We start from the raw sequence: 19,593 nt of genomic DNA on the forward strand, positions 1-19,593 counted from the left end.
CTGGTGCTGCAGGGTAGCGTGTGGGGCTAGCTTGTGTACTGCTGTAGGACAGGTGCTGGTAATGTGACAACAGTAGGGTGCATCAGAGCACGTGAGGAGGCCCCCCATGGATGATATGCTTAAGGGGCCCCGTACACTCCCATTAGTAACTGTTTCAACTATAACACTGTGTTGGAAAGTATCAAAAAGCCTATTTGCTTTATGGATAATGCTGTTTTGTATGTGATTTCCCTATGTATGCATTAATTTAATTAACATTTTTTTCCATTGTGAATTTAAGCAATTTTCCAAAAGAAATGTTACATTTTTTAGGAGTGTTAAAGAGCACGAACTGTGCCCAAACGCACGGCAGCTGTTTATATGAATGAGCACGAGTTACGTTACAGAGGGATAAAAGAACATTTTTGCTAGTAGGCAGAGGGTGATTAAATAATTTGTTGAGTAGTGTAGAGTGGAGTGTTGTAGAATGGGTTTGCATACAGTGAAATAGAGTAGAGTATATTTTCGTACAGTGGAGGGTCATACAGTGGAGTGGCATTCACTGGAGTGTTGCAGAACGAAGTGGCGTAGAGTAGAGTGGTGTAGAGCGGAATAGCGCAGACTGTAGTGCTGTAGTGGAGTGCCATAGAGTGGAGTACCAAAGAGTGGAGTGACATACATTGAAGTAGCATATAGAGGAGTGGTGTAAAGTTGAATAATGTTGCGTGTAGTGGCATAGTCTGGATTGACATAGAGTGGAGTGCCTTATAGTGGAATAGCATAGAGTGGAGTGGCGTAGAGTGGATTGTTGTAGAATGGAGTCTCATAGAGTGGAATTGCGTAGAGTGCAGTGTCATAGAGGAGTGGAATTGCGTTCAGTGGAATAGTGTAGAGTGTAGTAGCATACAGTGGAGGTTTCTACATTGGTGTGGCGTACACTGGAGTGTAGTAGAACAGAGTGGCATAGAGTAGAGTGGCGTAGAGTGAAATAGCATTGACTGTAGCGCTGTAGAGTGGAGAATGGTAGAGTGGAGGGACATGCAGTGGAGTGGTGTAGAGTGGAATAACGTTGAGTGTAGGGGTGTACAGTGGACTGTTGTAGAGTGAAGTTCAATATAATGCAATAGCATAGAATGGAGAGGCATAGAGTGAATTGTTATACAGTGGAATAGCGTAGATTGCAGTAGTCTACAGTAGAAATATGTACTTTAGAGTAAAGTGGAGTGTGTAGAATAGAGTGATGTATACTAAAGTGATGTAGAGTGGAGTGGCATACAGTGAAATAGCTTACAGTAGGGTGTACATTGGAGTAGTGTAGAGTCAAGTGACATAGAGTGGAATAGCGTAGAGTGTTGTGTCATAGAGTGGAGTTGTGTAGAGTGAAGTAGCTTATAGTGGAGGGGCGTTTAGTGTAGTGACATAGTGCCAGATGCATCAAAGGGTTCTGCCCATTCTGTGTCTATGGGAAATAGTGTTCATGCATATGGCCCAAAGAGTGGAGTGGCATTGAGTGGTAATTGCAACATACGTAGTGTGAGAAGTGCGTGAACGGATGTAGATGTAGGTGCACAAACCCTGCAACTCCCCCTGTCTGTTGGCTACAACATTTGAAACTGTCTACCAAAACTATTAGAAAATGCAACTGCTGTTCCAGCATGAATTTCTGTGCTAGGCACATCTGTAATATTGCAATGCTGTTGCAATTTACTCTACTTGACAGGGGTGCATGGTCTTTGAGATACATCTAAGAGAGGACCCCAGGACTCTGCCAGGCTGTAGTTATATCCAGAGGTCACCCTGAGGCCATTGTCTTCATCAGGGCCACATCCTACCTCACAATCAATGGAATGGACCTGGGTACCTTCCCCCCTACTGATTCCAGTAAAACCCTCTTCTTCACCCCTGCACACATCTTACTCTTCTGCAATTCAACGAAACCATGAACACGGAGCTCTCATATGCCATCCTACACAATTAGTTGTCTGACCACATCTACACAATCCGTGCTCTCACACCTTCCTTTACAGCCAGCAACACTAGAGCACCCTCACCTGGCAGCATGGATAGTACATTCACCACTACTAGTACCTGTATGCCATAAGGAAGTGGTATCAATGATCCTTTCTTGATTGACCTGCTATTTGTTTTCTTGTTCCACCAGGGACCAGCCCACTGCTCCTGGGGCTACTTATTGCTTTCATATCACTTATGCTACTATGCACCGTCCTGCTGATCCGGAGAAGGAAGCACAGACTCCTCTGCCTGAAGAAGGGTAAGCAATCATTCAATCAGAATTTGGCTGTGGAGGGTATTTCCTAAGCAGAGCTGAAACACTGGGCTCTGTAGCACAGCAGTACAGAACGTAGTGATTCCGTGGGGGGGGGGGGGGGTACTCTTGTGGTGATTCAGGGACTTGTGAGGTGGTCTGAGGGGTGTGTTGTCTTTTACTCACTAGCCACACTTCCTATAATTGTCCAGGCACTTCTGATGCTGTCTCATGAGTGTGTACCTTAGGGAGAAGTGTGGCTCACCGGTTAGAGGCGGCAGACCCAGAAGCAGAGGTCGGCCCGGGACCAGGGTTCAATTCCCGACGTGGCAGGGTACGGAACCAATGTCAGCGGGCTCGATAAATCTCTCCTCGGTGCCTCTCTAACCATGGGTCCCACGCTGCAACTCTGGGCAATAGCTTGCTTAATCTCCACAACGGCCCCCTCGCTGCCGGGATGCCTGGCTTCACCTTGGGGATGCCCAATAGGGACCATCTCACAGGGAAAGCCAGGACGGGTTCCCCAGCGGTACACAGCGCCAAGAAACCCCAGGGTGAACGTGCGCTCTACAAATCCATACTAACATAACATAACCCCAGGACTTGTTTACTGTGGTGAGGATGGCACAGGTGCAGTTAGTTCCAGGGATGTGTTCCTAGGTGGCAAGCCAAGCAAGGCTCCAGCTCGTTTTGGGCCAAATGTTGGACTCCGGCTCAGACCTTATACCATGAGTAATGGTGAGCCAAAACAGAACCAGAGAAGCCACCCCAAACAATGCAGCTTTCCCTGCATATTGCAGATTTAGAACACATACACAGTTAAAAGCAAGACTGCTGAGCAGATATGTAAAATCTAAAAGGATACTTTTCTGCCTGAATTGAACGTTAAATATTTAAATTAATGTCAGCTCATAGCCAGCTGTGCTGTGCATCTGTCCTATAAAGGGTGTGCCTTTTTTTGGTTGGTTTAATTGATTTGCCATATGTTGCTTGGGATAAGTAATTTCAGATTCGCCATTAGTGTGGATTGCTTTAGGTTGGACTAATTCAGCCGTTTCAGCTGCAATTCATATGTTGCATGGTATAATATTATTTATAGACGTTATATATATATATATATATACACACATACATATATATACATATATATATATATATATATATATATATATATATATATATATATATATATATATATATATGTATATCAATAGAACATCGAAACATGATATTCCTATATATATATATATATACACAAAACATTTTAGATCACACATTTTTCCTAGGAAAAGTTAGGCAAAAACACACAGAAAATGGCTGAACAGATTTTCATATAAAGTGGCTGATTATCAAATTTGACAGAAAGCTAGATCTTTACACAGAAAGTGCTTTTTGGGATTCAATGTAAATCTATTCAGTACTTTTTGAGAAAAAAAGGTTAAAAATGTATGGATGTATCGACAGTTGATCCGCGAACCTCCTGCAAATTAAAAAAATTGGAGCAATCTGATTGGTCATGAATGCTTTTTCCCCCATGAGGAGTGATCAATCTGATTGGTTGGTCGCAACATGAAGCAAAATTATGCAGCCACCCCTACAGGACATGGGGACTCAGTCTCCATTACCTGAAAATGTAGGAAAAGAAAGGGTAGCTGGCAGGGTAGGGCTACCTGTGTGCCCTGAAACCCTGACCCTTATGGTGGGGTCTTTTTTGCAATCCTATGGGACTCCCATGGGAGCTAGCTCAGCACTACTGTGTCCTCCCATGGGAGTCTCGCAGGAGCCCTGAGAGAGTCCAACAGGACCAAAAAAACAAACAAAAAAAGTAAAAAGGAAAGTAATGGTCTGGGACTGGTTGGCAGTAGACCAAGCGTGGTGGGGATTGACTGCTTGTTTACTTAAAAAACAAGGTTAAAGTTTAGAGGTATTCATGAGGAAGGTAGTTAGAAAAAAACAGGAAAATTGGCCATTTATGCATAGCTGACATAAGTATAACATGCACCACTGGGATGCGCTACTTATGACCTAACATATTGCGTCACTGATGACATATTGAATCTATGACAGTGGAAGTTATACTTATGTCACTTGTGCATAACTGGTGAATTTCCCTGGATTTTTAGTTTTTAAACGGTAATGTTGTTCAGCGTATTTCTACGTTTTGTTTAACTTAAGTTAAAATATTTATCTCTTTCCCAACGTATAATCCCAATTCATTTAATTTATATTCTCAAAAAAAGAGTCAAGTCACATTATAGTTAGGTGAAAATTTTAGTGCCAATGTAACATTTTAAACTGATGACATCTCAATTGACATCATAGATGAGATCACTGATACCATCATACAAGCTGGTGTTGTACACATTGCTTAATAAATAGAATGGCATTTGAGGCCTGAAATGAAGTACAACATAGTTCAGAATAATATGGAGCATCATCAATGCCATCCCAGATACAACGCCCTTAGGTGTAGCAGGCATGTATTATGTGTAACAATCAACCTATACCATACACTTCACAAGTAGCCTAGTTCACATTAACAATCAATCACAGATATATGGGAAACCCTCATTGCGCACGGTGTTAAATCGCTATGCAACTATTCAGAGAAACCATATTTCCTAAAGATACTCAACGTTTGTTACAGAATTAATGCCCTACCATGGACAGCTTTTATGTATAGGGAAGTGGGTACTGTAGTTAAATGTTTACTCTATGGAGAGAGTTTACTCTGTATCACACTGTTTGCAGACAGTGAATCTCTCATGAGAAATACATAACAGAGTGTTAATAAATTATCTACTAAGAACAGTGTATACTCTATGCAACACTTGTCAAAAAATACACTCTTAGCTTAAAATAACCAAGGTCTGAAAGTACTAAAGATTATACTACCTGCAGCCTTCATACTGTGGTGAAAATTGTACAGATTGCCCATCTTTTGAAGCACAAGAAGCGATGTTCATAGGTTAGTACTTGGTGCACATAGTCTTCTATGTTTTGTAGAAATTGTCATGCTGAGAAGAATCTGTCTATTAACTCAAGACTTTCTGTCTAATAACTCACGTCTGATTACAATACTTTGTATGTACTATGTAGAAGCTTTGCCCTGTTGGAAACTATTTCTGCCGAACAAAAAATCTTGTGTTGAACACGCTGTCACCTGCACACAGTTACTCTTCAATGCAAACAATTTCATGTCTTCAACACCCAGACCCCCCAGGATATAGCGGCATGGATTAGCAAATTTAGTGGCACAAATATGGAAATTTAGCGGCACAAATATGGAAATTTAACGGCATTTTTGTGGTACTTTATTTTACTCATAATCATTCATTACAGGCTATTAAAGCATATAAATACAGGTGAGGTTTTTGTACAGTATCCATCTTGTACTGATTTACTTGAAAGTGCTCTCAAATGATAATGTCAAGTAAATTAGACACATAAAGTAAATTTATTTGACTTAGATTACACAATTTAGTTATGCTGGGAATTTGGGATGTTAACCTACGTTTCCTGGTGACATATAGTGCAATTATGTCACTGACTAGATTCATTTATTTTTCTCAATCCCCTTTGAAACCAGAGGTCTGTGTTTTTGTACAACTGTGTCAGATGAATAGTTAAATAAATACAGATAACAGGTTAATCTGGCATTATTTCTAAAGAAGGACGTATATAGTGAAGGTAAAGGATGGCAGGACACTTATCTGCTAATTTCACTGGCTTTCTCATACTTTAAATAGCTTTTCAAAGCAGAGCTGAAGTGCACTGAAAAATTTAAGAATACTGCGATCTCGTGTGTAATGCTGGTGAAGGCAGCGAGTGTTGAAGCGGATTCGAATGCGTGGCTAAAGAGAAAACCTATTCTGTAACCATCTTGTTGATATTTCAACATCCGGTAACTAAGTGCATATAAAATAACACACACCTTAAATGAAAAATACATTCACTATAAACTAATCAGCTGGAAATTCACTACTTTATGTTACAAAACCTCAAGTGGTCAATGTGATCACTGGAGATGTCTACGCATGTAACCAGAGTCTCCCAGAACTGAATCCTGTTTGGTACAGCAGAGAATTTTGATATGGGTATTTTTAGCTAGAATTACACATAGTATAAGATAGGATGCCACAAACCGATGAAATACATTTAGGTTAATGATGAAAAATGTCCTTCTAAAGTATAGATTGTACCCAGTGCAAATATTATTATAACTGTCCATTAAAAGCATGCACGCCACAGTTCAGCCTGGAACACCTTTACAATACCTCTCAAAAAGAAGAAATCTTTGTAATCAAGAACCTTAAATTGACTTGATCAATTAATGCCTATATGGCTGCCAAGCAGCCTTTATTTGTGCAGATTAACCAATTACACACATTTACAATTCTTTCAGGAAGCAGGCACCCCGGCAGAACGGATTGTTTCTTGTTAAACTGTCTGCCCTTCTCTGGGATTAAAGAACAGGAGAATCCCTTCCACTTCAGTTGAGCCATCTCAACTGTCAGAATTAACCTTTTGTCTTTTAGCAGAAAGGCTAAAATTACTGACAAATGTCGACGGAAACAATTATCACTGACAAATGACATCAGTGTCACAGGACAGTCTGTGTAAATTAGGAACGGATGGTCAGTGGTCACCCTACGTTGCCGCCGTCGGAAGCTACCAACCTGGAACAAGCCTTACTTTCTCGCTGCGCATGCGCAGCAACGCACCGGAGGTTTTTATGACGTCATCGGAAGGGCACATCTAGGGTATATCGGTCAAGCCCTATCTTTTCCATGCATGCACACTTCTGCTCCTGGTGCAGCATACTTCCAGACGCGCCCGGGTGGGCAGTCCCTGCTTTAGTCTGGATATTGAGAGAAAGCTCTCAGCGCTGAAGCATGACCCACTTTTCCTTCCTCCAATCCAGAATACAGAATAAAAAGGTTTTGTCATTGCATTCCTCAATTTCACCAGGCACTTTCATAAAAATCGCGGAATTTTTTCAAAAGTGCCGATTTCGCGGGTACTTTTGTAAAAATCGCAGCATTTTTACAAAAGTGCCAATTTTGCAGCAAATCACGGAATCGCGAAATCCTGGGGGTCTGTCTACACACCTATGATTCATTCAGAGCACATGCGTTTTGTCAACACTTACACCTATTAGCTGGAGACAGGCTTTACAAAATAAGGTAGAAAAGTAATATGGTAGTAACACACCACTATGTAAACTATAAAAGTACTAACACACTCATTGGATGATGTCATCAGTGATTTTCCAGTGAATTTCTACGGTTATATAGTTAGGATTGTGTTTCCATAGGAAATGAATTTTTTGTGTTGCTAATAACTTTGGCCCTGGGGCCAAAAACATTATTTTTAAAGGTTTGCTGTGAATTAGCGGAGGATCTGCAAATACGCACCAAGATAGGAATAACCTGCCCCCCTAGGCCTTGCAGTGGGGTCCAACACCCAGGAAAATTTGTGGAGGATCTGTGGCACAATAAAAAAAAAAAACGACTTGGTCTCCCACGCTTGTTTTTTCTAGCCCACCGGGTAGGCCTGGTCCCATGGGGAATTGTTTATATTATTAAAGGGAAGGGGTGCAGGCGGCCCCGTCCCCAGGTCAATTTTGGCTCCTGGGACTCCATTACCCGGGGCCCGGCCTTATAAGAAAGTGGGAGAGGGGCACACGCCCCACTCCTGGGCCGATTTCAGCTCCGGGAACCCCATCCCCAGGACCCAGTAGTAAGTAAAAAGAGAGAGAGGGCACGCAGCCCCCCTCCCCAGGCCTATTTCAGCCCCGGGGACCCCCTCCCCCGGGGACTGGCTGTATTAGAAATGGGAAGCGGGCCATGTGTCCCCCCCCCTGGAGTAATTAATGGCGCTGGGGACCACAGGTTGGATAGAAGGTGCAGTGATTCTACTAGCCCCAGACAGAGCGTCTAAATCTAGGTGGAGCAATGCCTCAGCCCCCTGGTTTTCAGAGGATCTAAAAACTCAAAAACAAAGGTGTAGGAGACAAGAAAAAAGATGGCGGCAGGATTACAATGAGTTAAAAAAAAAGTAAATACAAAAAAAGTCTGCTGAACTGCATGATCATGATTAAGAAGTCAAAAACTCTCTATTTTACACGAACAATAGAAACTGCAAAACATTCTACTAAAGAATTATTCCAGACTGTAAACAAATGGACAACACTAGTCAAGTGTTCTGTAACACTTTAGCTGAATTATTTCAGCATAAAGTAGAAGAGGTGTATGACAGAATGTCAGGATCTGTTGCCTCTTCCTCCGCCAATCTTATCCCTTCCTCAAACAAGTTGGTCAACTCTCCAAGTCACACACAGTGCGAGTCACTCCGGAAAGAATTCACTCCTCCTACCTTGTAGGAAGTAGTGACCTTGATCTACGCTGCTAAATCTTTCTCCCCTTACTCCTGTTGCCCCCCAAGGTGACTAAACTGGCCCCGGATATTATTGCCTCCAAATGAATTGAAATCTTTCAATTGATGTTTAAGACAGGGATCTTTCCTACCACCTGGAAGAGAGCATCGCTGCTTCAATTAATTAAAAAGCTGTCACTTAACCCCTTGGAGCCGAATAGTTACCGTCCCATATCGCGGTTATCTCTACCAGCCAAAATGGTAGAAAAAATCATGAACAAACAGCTGTCTAGCCATATTTTGCATAATGTTGGACAGGCCTCGTGGAAGGCCCGCTCCCTCCCCGTATGACGGGGCCCGGACCCCTGCTCTCCCTGTATCCCCGACAAGAACCATCCCGGCAACCCACCGGGGCAACCCCCGACCCGTCCACAACGGAACTCCAGCCCCCGAACACCCCAGTATCGGCTGGCCCGGGCCCCCGTCAGCACCACTGCCCCGGCCCAGCCGCCATCTTTGGACACTACATAACTAGGCCGCGTGGCCTCGGCTCGACCCCAACCTTGGGCCTGGCCAGGCCTCGACATCGAGGCACCACCATCCACCCAGGAGGTGAAGAGACCACTTGGCAGGTCAATGGGAGAAGGAGTGTCAATGGCTCTCCTCCGCCAGGTGTCGATCGCCCCCGGCCTCCCCGGGCGCTGGCTCCACCCCCCTGCTGGGTGTCTGGACTCCCTCATCCCGGACCTCCCGACCTCCAAGTGCGAGGGTCCGGACATCAAAGGAGACCAGACCTATAACTGGGGCAGCTCCAGAGCAGGAAGGCAGTTGTATCCTGGAGTCGAGAGACACCGAGACGAACTCATCCTTGGAGGCCTGCTGGCGCTGCCGCGGCCCTTTCTTGTGAACCATCTCCGAAGCCTGCTGGCGCTGCCGTGGCCCTCTGCAACGTGAACCATCGTCTTGGCCTGCTGGCGCTGCCGCGGCCCATCTCTACGGACCCCCAAGCTCGAGGATTGTGAGCTTCCTTCTTGCTGCTCTCGTACCGGACCGGTACTAAGACTGTCCCGCTACCCCTTTCCCCTACAGAGACTAGAATTGGGAGGATCCTCGTGTCCTGCCCCCGCTGTATCGTTTATCACTTTGCCTCAAGATTCTTATATAAAGTGTGGTGAACTTATCCTTGTGTGGTGTCCATCTGTGGGGGGGAAGTTACTTGTCTGTACGATCGCGGGAGACGGCCCTCACTGGAGGCCTCTCCCCCTGTACTCGGCCGACCCTCCGGGTCCCCGTCTAACACATAATAACTCACTAGACTGTACCCAATTTGGATTCCACCGTGGCCATAGTACAGAGTCAGCACTGATCAAAGCCACGGAAGAGATTAGCTGGTCCCTGAAGCAGGGAGGCAGAGCAGCTCTCTATCAGCAGCCTTTGATTCCATTAAATATGGGCTGCTGATAGATCGGCTGGCTGCAATTGGTGTCACCGGGGCAGACCAGGACGTGCTACGATCGTTTCTCCAGGATAGAGAACAGTTAGTGGCATTAGGTGATTTCATGTCTCAGCCTTTCTCACTTCCCTGCCGGGTCCCCCAGGGGTCCTCGCTTAGCCCTTCTAAGTCCAATGTCTATGCCACCACCTTAGCAGAAGTAATTAGATCACATGGCTTCTCTCTCCCACATCTTATGCTGATGACATTCCAATCTTCTTCTCTTTGGCCCGGGATGAATAGGACACCGGATCCAGATGACAGGTTTGTATGGTGGCAATGAGTACCTGGATGAGTAGGAACTGTCTGAAACTAAACTCTGGAAAAACTGAGGTTTTGCTCTTTGGCTCTCACTCATATTTTTGGACCCCAAATTAGTGACTGCAGCATTCAGGTGTACTGCTATCACTGGTTACCAAGGCATGGAATCTAGGGGTAGTAATTGATAATAAACTCCCTTTTACTGATTAAGTGAAATAAGTGACATCTTCTTCATTTTATACGATAAGGACCATAAAAAAGATCCTACCTATTATTCCTTTAGATCTCCATAATACAGTAGTCAGCTCTCTAGTACTTACTAAAATAGACTACTATTATGGACTGTATCTAAATCTGCATCAGTACCGACTGAACAGGCTCCAGATCCTCTAAAACGCGGCAGCATGACTATTGTCGAAAATCCTAAAATATTATTCAGTATCTAAATCTAGAAGGAAGATAGACTGGCTGCAAGTAAGACAGAGGATCATTTTCAAGGCTCTACGTACTGCCTATGAAGCACTTCATAACCAAGGTGCACTTTTTCTTAAAAACAGCTTCAGTTGGTATTTCCCAGGTAGAACATTACGGGCTGCAACAGCCAAATGTGTGGCCGTCCCCAGGTTCAAAAGATCTTCATCTGATAGAAGACATTTTTTAATTGGAGCGGCAAAGGCGTGGAACTCTCTTCTCCTGCAAATGAGAGCCATACCCAATTTATTGATATTTAGGAAGGCTCTGAAATCCTGGTTATTCAAGGTAGAATAGTTTCATTCCCCCTCTCGGTTCTTCTTGATAGAGTTAAAGCAAGCGCCAAGACACCTATGGGCATTCGAGCGCTCTTATAAATTCTACTAAAATAACATACCAAGGCCGGATCCTGCTATGTCCCTGGGGGTCCACCCATTGTGCCCACATTTTCAAAACTCCTGTCAAGGGAGAGCAAACACTAATTCTGCTCCCAGCTGGTGGGAGCTTTAAAAATGCTTCAGCCATCTGGGAGCAGACTTCAGATTGGTTTCCCTGCGTGCAGTGAAACTGATCTGAATATTGCTCCCACCTGCAGGGAGCAGCATTTTAAGCTACTCCTGCAGTCGGGAGCAATGCCTGCACCAGCTTGATGCGAGGAGCAGGCTGGGCTACGGGCCCTTAGGGCTCCCCCGCGGCCCCCAACCAAGAAATGGTTGGTGACCTGGGTGATGCCTTTCATCTAGAAAGGCACTTTGCCGAAACGCGTCTGTTATGATTGAGTGCACAAATAATCTATTAAAAGGTTATTCTTTCCTGTGAATGGCAGTCGTAATTTCTTATAGAGCTGAATATAATGCGAGTACACCTTCGCAGGACCTGGCACCCGATCGCGAGTGCGGAAGCAGTGGTGAAAGTGGAGCACTGATATATATATATATATATATATATATATATATATATATATATATATATATATATATTTTTTTTTTTTTTTCTTTCAAACGCCCTGTAGCAGTGAGAGGGCACACAGCAACATCCCGCCCTCCGGCTCTGTATTGCTTTCCGCATTCAACAACCTCACTTGTTCTCCATGCCGACGCGTTTCGAAGCCTACAGCTTCTTCTTCTTGGGCTGCCATGAATTTCACAAATGAGTCGCATTGGCAATGAAAGCATTTTATTTGAAACAGTGCCTCCCTCAAGGGCGTGTCCTTTCTTCAACGACCATGATGAATTGTGGGGCATGTAGTCTTCCAATGCGATAATGTTTTTGACTTTGGGTAAGTTCAACAGTGAGATCCTAATTATGGCACAATTGTAGTATTTTTCTTTACCTTGAGTAGGTTCTGGGGATGTTTATGCGGAAACATGTGCATTTGGGACGTTGCGCTGTCTGTGCTCCAGCAGTTGGAACTGTCAGCCACGTTCAGCCAGGGATTTGTTTGTCTCCAGCTAATGGTGGTGCTCCTCTCCGCGGCCGGGGCAGCCGCGTGTAATGTTTTCTCTCAAACGCCCTGTAGCAGTGAGAGGGCACACAGCAACATCCCGCCCTCCGGCTCTGTATTGCTTTCCGCATTCAACAACCTCACTTGTTCTCCATGCCGACGCGTTTCGAAGCCTACAGCTTCTTCTTCTTGGGCTGCCATGAATTTCGCAAATGAGTCGCATTGGCAATCAAAGCATTTTATTTGAAACAGTGCCTCCCTCAAGGGCGTGTCCTTTCTTCAACGACCATGATGAATTGTGGGGCATGTAGTCTTCCAATGCGATAATGTTTTTGACTTTGGGTAAGTTCAACAGTGAGATCCTAATTATGGCACAATTGTAGTATTTTTCTTTACCTTGAGTAGGTTCTGGGGATGTTTATGCGGAAACATGTGCATTTGGGACGTTGCGCTGTCTGTGCTCCAGCAGTTGGAACTGTCAGCCACGTTCAGCCAGGGATTTGTTTGTCTCCAGCTAATGGTGGTGCTCCTCTCCGCGGCCGGGGCAGCCGCGTGTAATGTTTTCTCTCAAACGCCCTGTAGCAGTGAGAGGGCACACAGCAACACCCCGCCCTCCGGCTCTGTATTGCTTTCCGCATTCAACAACCTCACTTGTTCTCCATGCCGACGCGTTTTGAAGCCTACAGCTTCTTCTTCTTGGGCTGCCATGAAAATACTACAATTGTGCCATAATTAGGATCTCACTGTTGAACTTACCCAAAGTCAAAAACATTATCGCATTGGAAGACTACATGCCCCACAATTCATCATGGTCGTTGAAGAAAGGACACGCCCTTGAGGGAGGCACTGTTTCAAATAAAATGCTTTGATTGCCAATGCGACTCATTTGTGAAATTCATGGCAGCCCAAGAAGAAGAAGCTGTAGGCTTCGAAACGCGTCGGCATGGAGAACAAGTGAGGTTGTTGAATGCGGAAAGCAATACAGAGCCGGAGGGCGGGATGTTGCTGTGTGCCCTCTCACTGCTACAGGGCGTTTGAGAGAAAACATTACACGCGGCTGCCCCGGCCGCGGAGAGGAGCACCACCATTAGCTGGAGACAAACAAATCCCTGGCTGAACGTGGCTGACAGTTCCAACTGCTGGAGCACAGACAGCGCAACGTCCCAAATGCACATGTTTCCGCATAAACATCCCCAGAACCTACTCAAGGTAAAGAAAAATACTACAATTGTGCCATAATTAGGATCTCACTGTTGAACTTACCCAAAGTCAAAAACATTATCGCATTGGAAGACTACATGCCCCACAATTCATCATGGTCGTTGAAGAAAGGACACGCCCTTGAGGGAGGCACTGTTTCAAATAAAATGCTTTGATTGCCAATGCGACTAATTTTGGAAAATTCATGGCAGCCCAAGAAGAAGAAGCTGTAGGCTTCGAAACGCGTCGGCATGGAGAACAAGTGAGGTTGTTGAATGCGGAAAGCAATACAGAGCCGGAGGGCGGGATGTTGCTGTGTGCCCTCTCACTGCTACAGGGCGTTTGAGAGAAAACATTACACGCGGCTGCCCCGGCCGCGGAGAGGAGCACCACCATTAGCTGGAGACAAACAAATCCCTGGCTGAACGTGGCTGACAGTTCCAACTGCTGGAGCACAGACAGCGCAACGTCCCAAATGCACATGTTTCCGCATAAACATCCCCAGAACCTACTCAAGGTAACGAAAAATACTACAATTGTGCCATAATTAGGATCTCACTGTTGAACTTACCCAAAGTCAAAAACATTATCGCATTGGAAGACTACATGCCCCACAATTCATCATGGTCGTTGAAGAAAGGACACGCCCTTGAGGGAGGCACTGTTTCAAATAAAATGCTTTGATTGCCAATGCGACTCATTTGTGAAATTCATGGCAGCCCAAGAAGAAGAAGCTGTAGGCTTCGAAACGCGTCGGCATGGAGAACAAGTGAGGTTGTTGAATGCGGAAAGCAATACAGAGCCGGAGGGCGGGATGTTGCTGTGTGCCCTCTCACTGCTACAGGGCGTTTGAGAGAAAACATTACACGCGGCTGCCCCAGCCGCCGAGAGGAGCACCACCATTAGCTGGAGACAAACAAATCCCTGGCTGAACGTGGCTGACAGTTCCAACTGCTGGAGCACAGACAGCGCAACGTCCCAAATGCACATGTTTCCGCATAAACATCCCCAGAACCTACTCAAGGTAAAGAAAAATACTACAATTGTGCCATAATTAGGATCTCACTGTTGAACTTACCCAAAGTCAAAAACATTATCGCATTGGAAGACTACATGCCCCACAATTCATCATGGTCGTTGAAGAAAGGACACGCCCTTGAGGGAGGCACTGTTTCAAATAAAATGCTTTGATTGCCAATGCGACTCATTTGTGAAATTCATGGCAGCCCAAGAAGAAGAAGCTGTAGGCTTCGAAACGCGTCGGCATGGAGAACAAGTGAGGTTGTTGAATGCGGAAAGCAATACAGAGCCGGAGGGCGGGATGTTGCTGTGTGCCCTCTCACTGCTACAGGGCGTTTGAGAGAAAACATTACACGCGGCTGCCCCGGCCACGGAGAGGAGCACCACCATTAGCTGGAGACAAACAAATCCCTGGCTGAACGTGGCTGACAGTTCCAACTGCTGGAGCACAGACAGCGCAACGTCCCAAATGCACATGTTTCCGCATAAACATCCCCAGAACCTACTCAAGGTAAAGAAAAATACTACTATTGTGCCATAATTAGGATCTCACTGTTGAACTTACCCAAAGTCAAAAACATTATCGCATTGGAAGACTACATGCCCCACAATTCATCATGGTCGTTGAAGAAAGGACACGCCCTTGAGGGAGGCACTGTTTCAAATAAAATGCTTTGATTGCCAATGCGACTCATTTGTGAAATTCATGGCAGCCCAAGAAGAAGAAGCTGTAGGCTTCGAAACACGTCGGCATGGAGAACAAGTGAGGTTGTTGAATGCGGAAAGCAATACAGAGCCGGAGGGCGGGATGTTGCTGTGTGCCCTCTCACTGCTACAGGGCGTTTGAGAGAAAACATTACACGCGGCTGCCCCGCCCGCGGAGAGGAGCACCACCATTAGCTGGAGACAAACAAATCCCTGGCTGAACGTGGCTGACAGTTCCAACTGCTGGAGCACAGACAGCCCAACGTCCCAAATGCACATGTTTCCGCATAAACATCCCCAGAACCTACTCAAGGTAAAGAAAAATACTACAATTGTGCCATAATTAGGATCTCACTGTTGAACTTACCCAAAGTCAAAAACATTATCGCATTGGAAGACTACATGCCCCACAATTCATCAAGGTCGTTGAAGAAAGGACACGCCCTTGAGGGAGGCACTGTTTCAAATAAAATGCTTTGATTGCCAATGCGACTCATTTGTGAAATTCATGGCAGCCCAAGAAGAAGAAGCTGTAGGCTTCGAAACGCGTCGGCATGGAGAACAAGTGAGGTTGTTGAATGCGGAAAGCAATACAGAGCCGGAGGGCGGGATGTTGCTGTGTGCCCTCTCACTGCTACAGGGCGTTTGAGAGAAAACATTACACGCGGCTGCCCCGGCCACGGAGAGGAGCACCACCATTAGCTGGAGACAAACAAATCCCTGGCTGAACGTGGCTGACAGTTCCAACTGCTGGAGCACAGACAGCGCAACGTCCCAAATGCACATGTTTCCACATAAACATCCCCAGAACCTACTCAAGGTAAAGAAAAATACTACAATTGTGCCATAATTAGGATCTCACTGTTGAACTTACCCAAAGTCAAAAACATTATCGCATCGGAAGACTACATGCCCCACAATTCATCATGGTCGTTGAAGAAAGGACACGCCCTTGAGGGAGGCACTGTTTCAAATAAAATGCTTTGATTGCCAATGCGACTCATTTGTGAAATTCATGGCAGCCCAAGAAGAAGAAGCTGTAGGCTTCGAAACGCGTCGGCATGGAGAACAAGTGAGGTTGTTGAATGCGGAAAGCAATACAGAGCCGGAGGGCGGGATGTTGCTGTGTGCCCTCTCACTGCTACAGGGCGTTTGAGAGAAAACATTACACGCGGCTGCCCCGGCCGCGGAGAGGAGCACCACCATTAGCTGGAGACAAACAAATCCCTGGCTGAACGTGGCTGACAGTTCCAACTGCTGGAGCACAGACAGCGCAACGTCCCAAATGCACATGTTTCCGCATAAACATCCCCAGAACCTACTCAAGGTAAAGAAAAATACTACAATTGTGCCATAATTAGGATCTCACTGTTGAACTTACCCAAAGTCAAAAACATTATCGCATTAGAAGACTACATGCCCCACAATTCATCATGGTCGTTGAAGAAAGGACACGCCCTTGAGGGAGGCACTGTTTCAAATAAAATGCTTTGATTGCCAATGCGACTCATTTGTGAAATTCATGGCAGCCCAAGAAGAAGAAGCTGTAGGCTTCGAAACGCGTCAGCATGGAGAACAAGTGAGGTTGTTGAATGCGGAAAGCAATACAGAGCCGGAGGGCGGGATGTTGCTGTGTGCCCTCTCACTGCTACAGGGCGTTTGAGAGAAAACATTACACGCGGCTGCCCCGGCCGCGGAGAGGAGCACCACCATTAGCTGGAGACAAACAAATCCCTGGCTGAACGTGGCTGACAGTTCCAACTGCTGGAGCACAGACAGCGCAACGTCCCAAATGCACATGTTTCCGCATAAACATCCCCAGAACCTACTCAAGGTAAAGAAAAATACTACAATTGTGCCATAATTAGGATCTCACTGTTGAACTTACCCAAAGTCAAAAACATTATCGCATTGGAAGACTACATGCCCCACAATTCATCATGGTCGTTGAAGAAAGGACACGCCCTTGAGGGAGGCACTGTTTCAAATAAAATGCTTTGATTGCCAATGCGACTCATTTGTGAAATTCATGGCAGCCCAAGAAGAAGAAGCTGTAGGCTTCAAAACGCGTCGGCATGGAGAACAAGTGAGGTTGTTGAATGCGGAAAGCAATACAGAGCCGGAGGGCGGGATGTTGCTGTGTGCCCTCTCACTGCTACAGGGCTTTTGAGAGAAAACATTACACGCGGCTGCCCCGGCCGCGGAGAGGAGCACCACCATTAGCTGGAGACAAACAAATCCCTGGCTGAACGTGGCTGACAGTTCCAACTGCTGGAGCACAGACAGCGCAACGTCCCAAATGCACATGTTTCCGCATAAACATCCCCAGAACCTACTCAAGGTAAAGAAAAATACTACAATTGTGCCATAATTAGTATCTCACTGTTGAACTTACCCAAAGTCAAAAACATTATCGCATTGGAATACTACATGCCCCACAATTCATCATGGTCGTTGAAGAAAGGACAGGCCCTTGAGGGAGGCACTGTTTCAAATAAAATGCTTTGATTGCCAATGCGACTCATTTGTGAAATTCATGGCAGCCCAAGAAGAAGAAGCTGTAGGCTTCGAAACGCGTCGGCATGGAGAACAAGTGAGGTTGTTGAATGCGGAAAGCAATACAGAGCCGGAGGGCGGGATGTTGCTGTGTGCCCTCTCACTGCTACAGGGCGTTTGAGAGAAAATATATATATATATATATTACCTACTGGCAGTCTCCAGTAGGTATATATAGTTAGGACCTCGTTTCCATAGGAAATCCACAACATTCTATTGGGAATAACTTTGGCGCCGGTTGATGAATCTCCGCGATTTTCTCAAAGAAGATGGCCCGTTATGCTTCGCTCCTTCCCTGAAAGTTTGGGGGGTATTCGTCAAGCTGGGGCCGAGAAAAAAGGGGTGGTCCCAAAACGTGTTTTCCCCATGTTAATTTCCATAGGACGTTTAGTCGCGGCTACAGCCCGAACCGCTGAACGGAATTACACCAAACTTGACAAAATGGTATGGACTGGTACGCAGTAGGGCCTTTTCCATTTTTGGTGAAAATCGCTCCAGTGGTTTTTATGAAAATTAACTTAAAAAAAATATATATACATCTTTATGTGCGCTTCGAGCGCTTTGGGTACGCGTACCGGTAAGTGCACCCGGCGCGCCACGGAAGTGCGTGAGCGGAAAGCCGATTGGCTCTCGGGTGTCTGTGAACATTCCAAATGGTCCGGAGAGTCCGCCATCTTGTGTCTCGGTAGAACTGAGGCACAAGAGGTGAAAAACAAAAGGGGAAAACTTTAAAAGGGGGCAGGCTAAAGACCCCCTTACCCCTAGGTTTTCTCAGGGGGGCCTAGGAGGACCCCGAAGGGCAAAAAAGCATTTTTTTTTAATTTCGCGGAGTACGCGGAGGGCGCGTTTACATGTACGTGTACATGTGCATTTAGCCATATGCGTACCCTGAGCATACCATGCAATTTTCCATTGGACATCTAGCCCTTCCAAGGGGGTCCCCGAAGAACCCCAAGGGCCAGCAAAAAAAAAAGTTTCAAAAACGCGTACTTCTGGGACCCCCTGAAAAGGGCTAGGGGGTGAGGCGGTCTCTACCCTGCCCCATTTTTTCGTTGTCCACTCTTGTTTTGGGCTCTCTTGTGCCTCAGTTCTCCTGAAAAACAAGATGGTGGCCAACACTTCTTGGTTTGTACAGTTTGGAATGTTGACAGACGACTGCCAGCCAATCAGGAGTGCTCGCAGACCTTTCCGAGCATGGGCTGCATTGATTGGCTGTGAACACCCCAAACCAGGAAGTTTGGGCAGCCATCTTGTGCTCGGTACACCGAGGCACAAAAGAAGCAGAAAAACAAACGTGTAGAATGCAAAAAGGGGGCAGGGTAGAAACACCCTCACCCCCTAGGGCTGCTCAGGTGGTCCCACAAGGATATTACCATATTTAAACGTTATCTGCTAATAGAATTAGCATTTAGAAAAACTTTAAAAATTATTGAAAAAAACCATAGGTTTCATGCCTGATATAGGAAGGAATTAGCATTTAAAAAACCTTGCAAATTCACTGAGAAAACCATAGGTTTCAGGCCTTATATAGTTAGGAATTAGCATTTAAAAAACCTTGCAAATTCACTGAAAAAACCATAGGTTTTAGGCCTTATACAGTTAGGAATTAGCATATAAAAAAACTTTGAAATTCACTGAAAAAACCATAGGTTTCAGGCTTTATATAATTAGGAAATAGCATTTAAAAAAAACATTGAAATTGCTCCTATATAGTTAGTTGCACTAACTATATTTCGCGCACCCACAATCCACTGCTGATGATGTCACATATTACATCATTCATGACATGGTCAGTGACATCACTGATGACATCTCAAATGT

At 45.4% G+C, this 19,593-nt stretch overlaps 1 protein-coding gene across 2 annotated transcripts in view; it reads left to right on the forward strand.

The window, feature by feature from the left end:
- The window catches only part of LOC147706384 (uncharacterized), a 70,820-nt gene that overhangs the window by 36,045 nt on the left and 15,182 nt on the right, over positions 1–19,593 (forward strand). For both annotated transcript variants that reach the window (XM_086932879.1, XM_086932880.1), the window contains exon 7: positions 2,141–2,251. In XM_086932879.1, coding sequence (XP_086789005.1) covers positions 2,141–2,251 — 111 coding nt within the window. The remainder of the gene's footprint in view (positions 1–2,140; positions 2,252–19,593) is intronic.

Source organism: Lissotriton vulgaris, chromosome 7 (genome assembly GCF_964263255.1).
Source record: "Lissotriton vulgaris chromosome 7, aLisVul1.2, whole genome shotgun sequence".
NCBI classification, from domain to species: Eukaryota; Metazoa; Chordata; class Amphibia; order Caudata; family Salamandridae; genus Lissotriton; species Lissotriton vulgaris.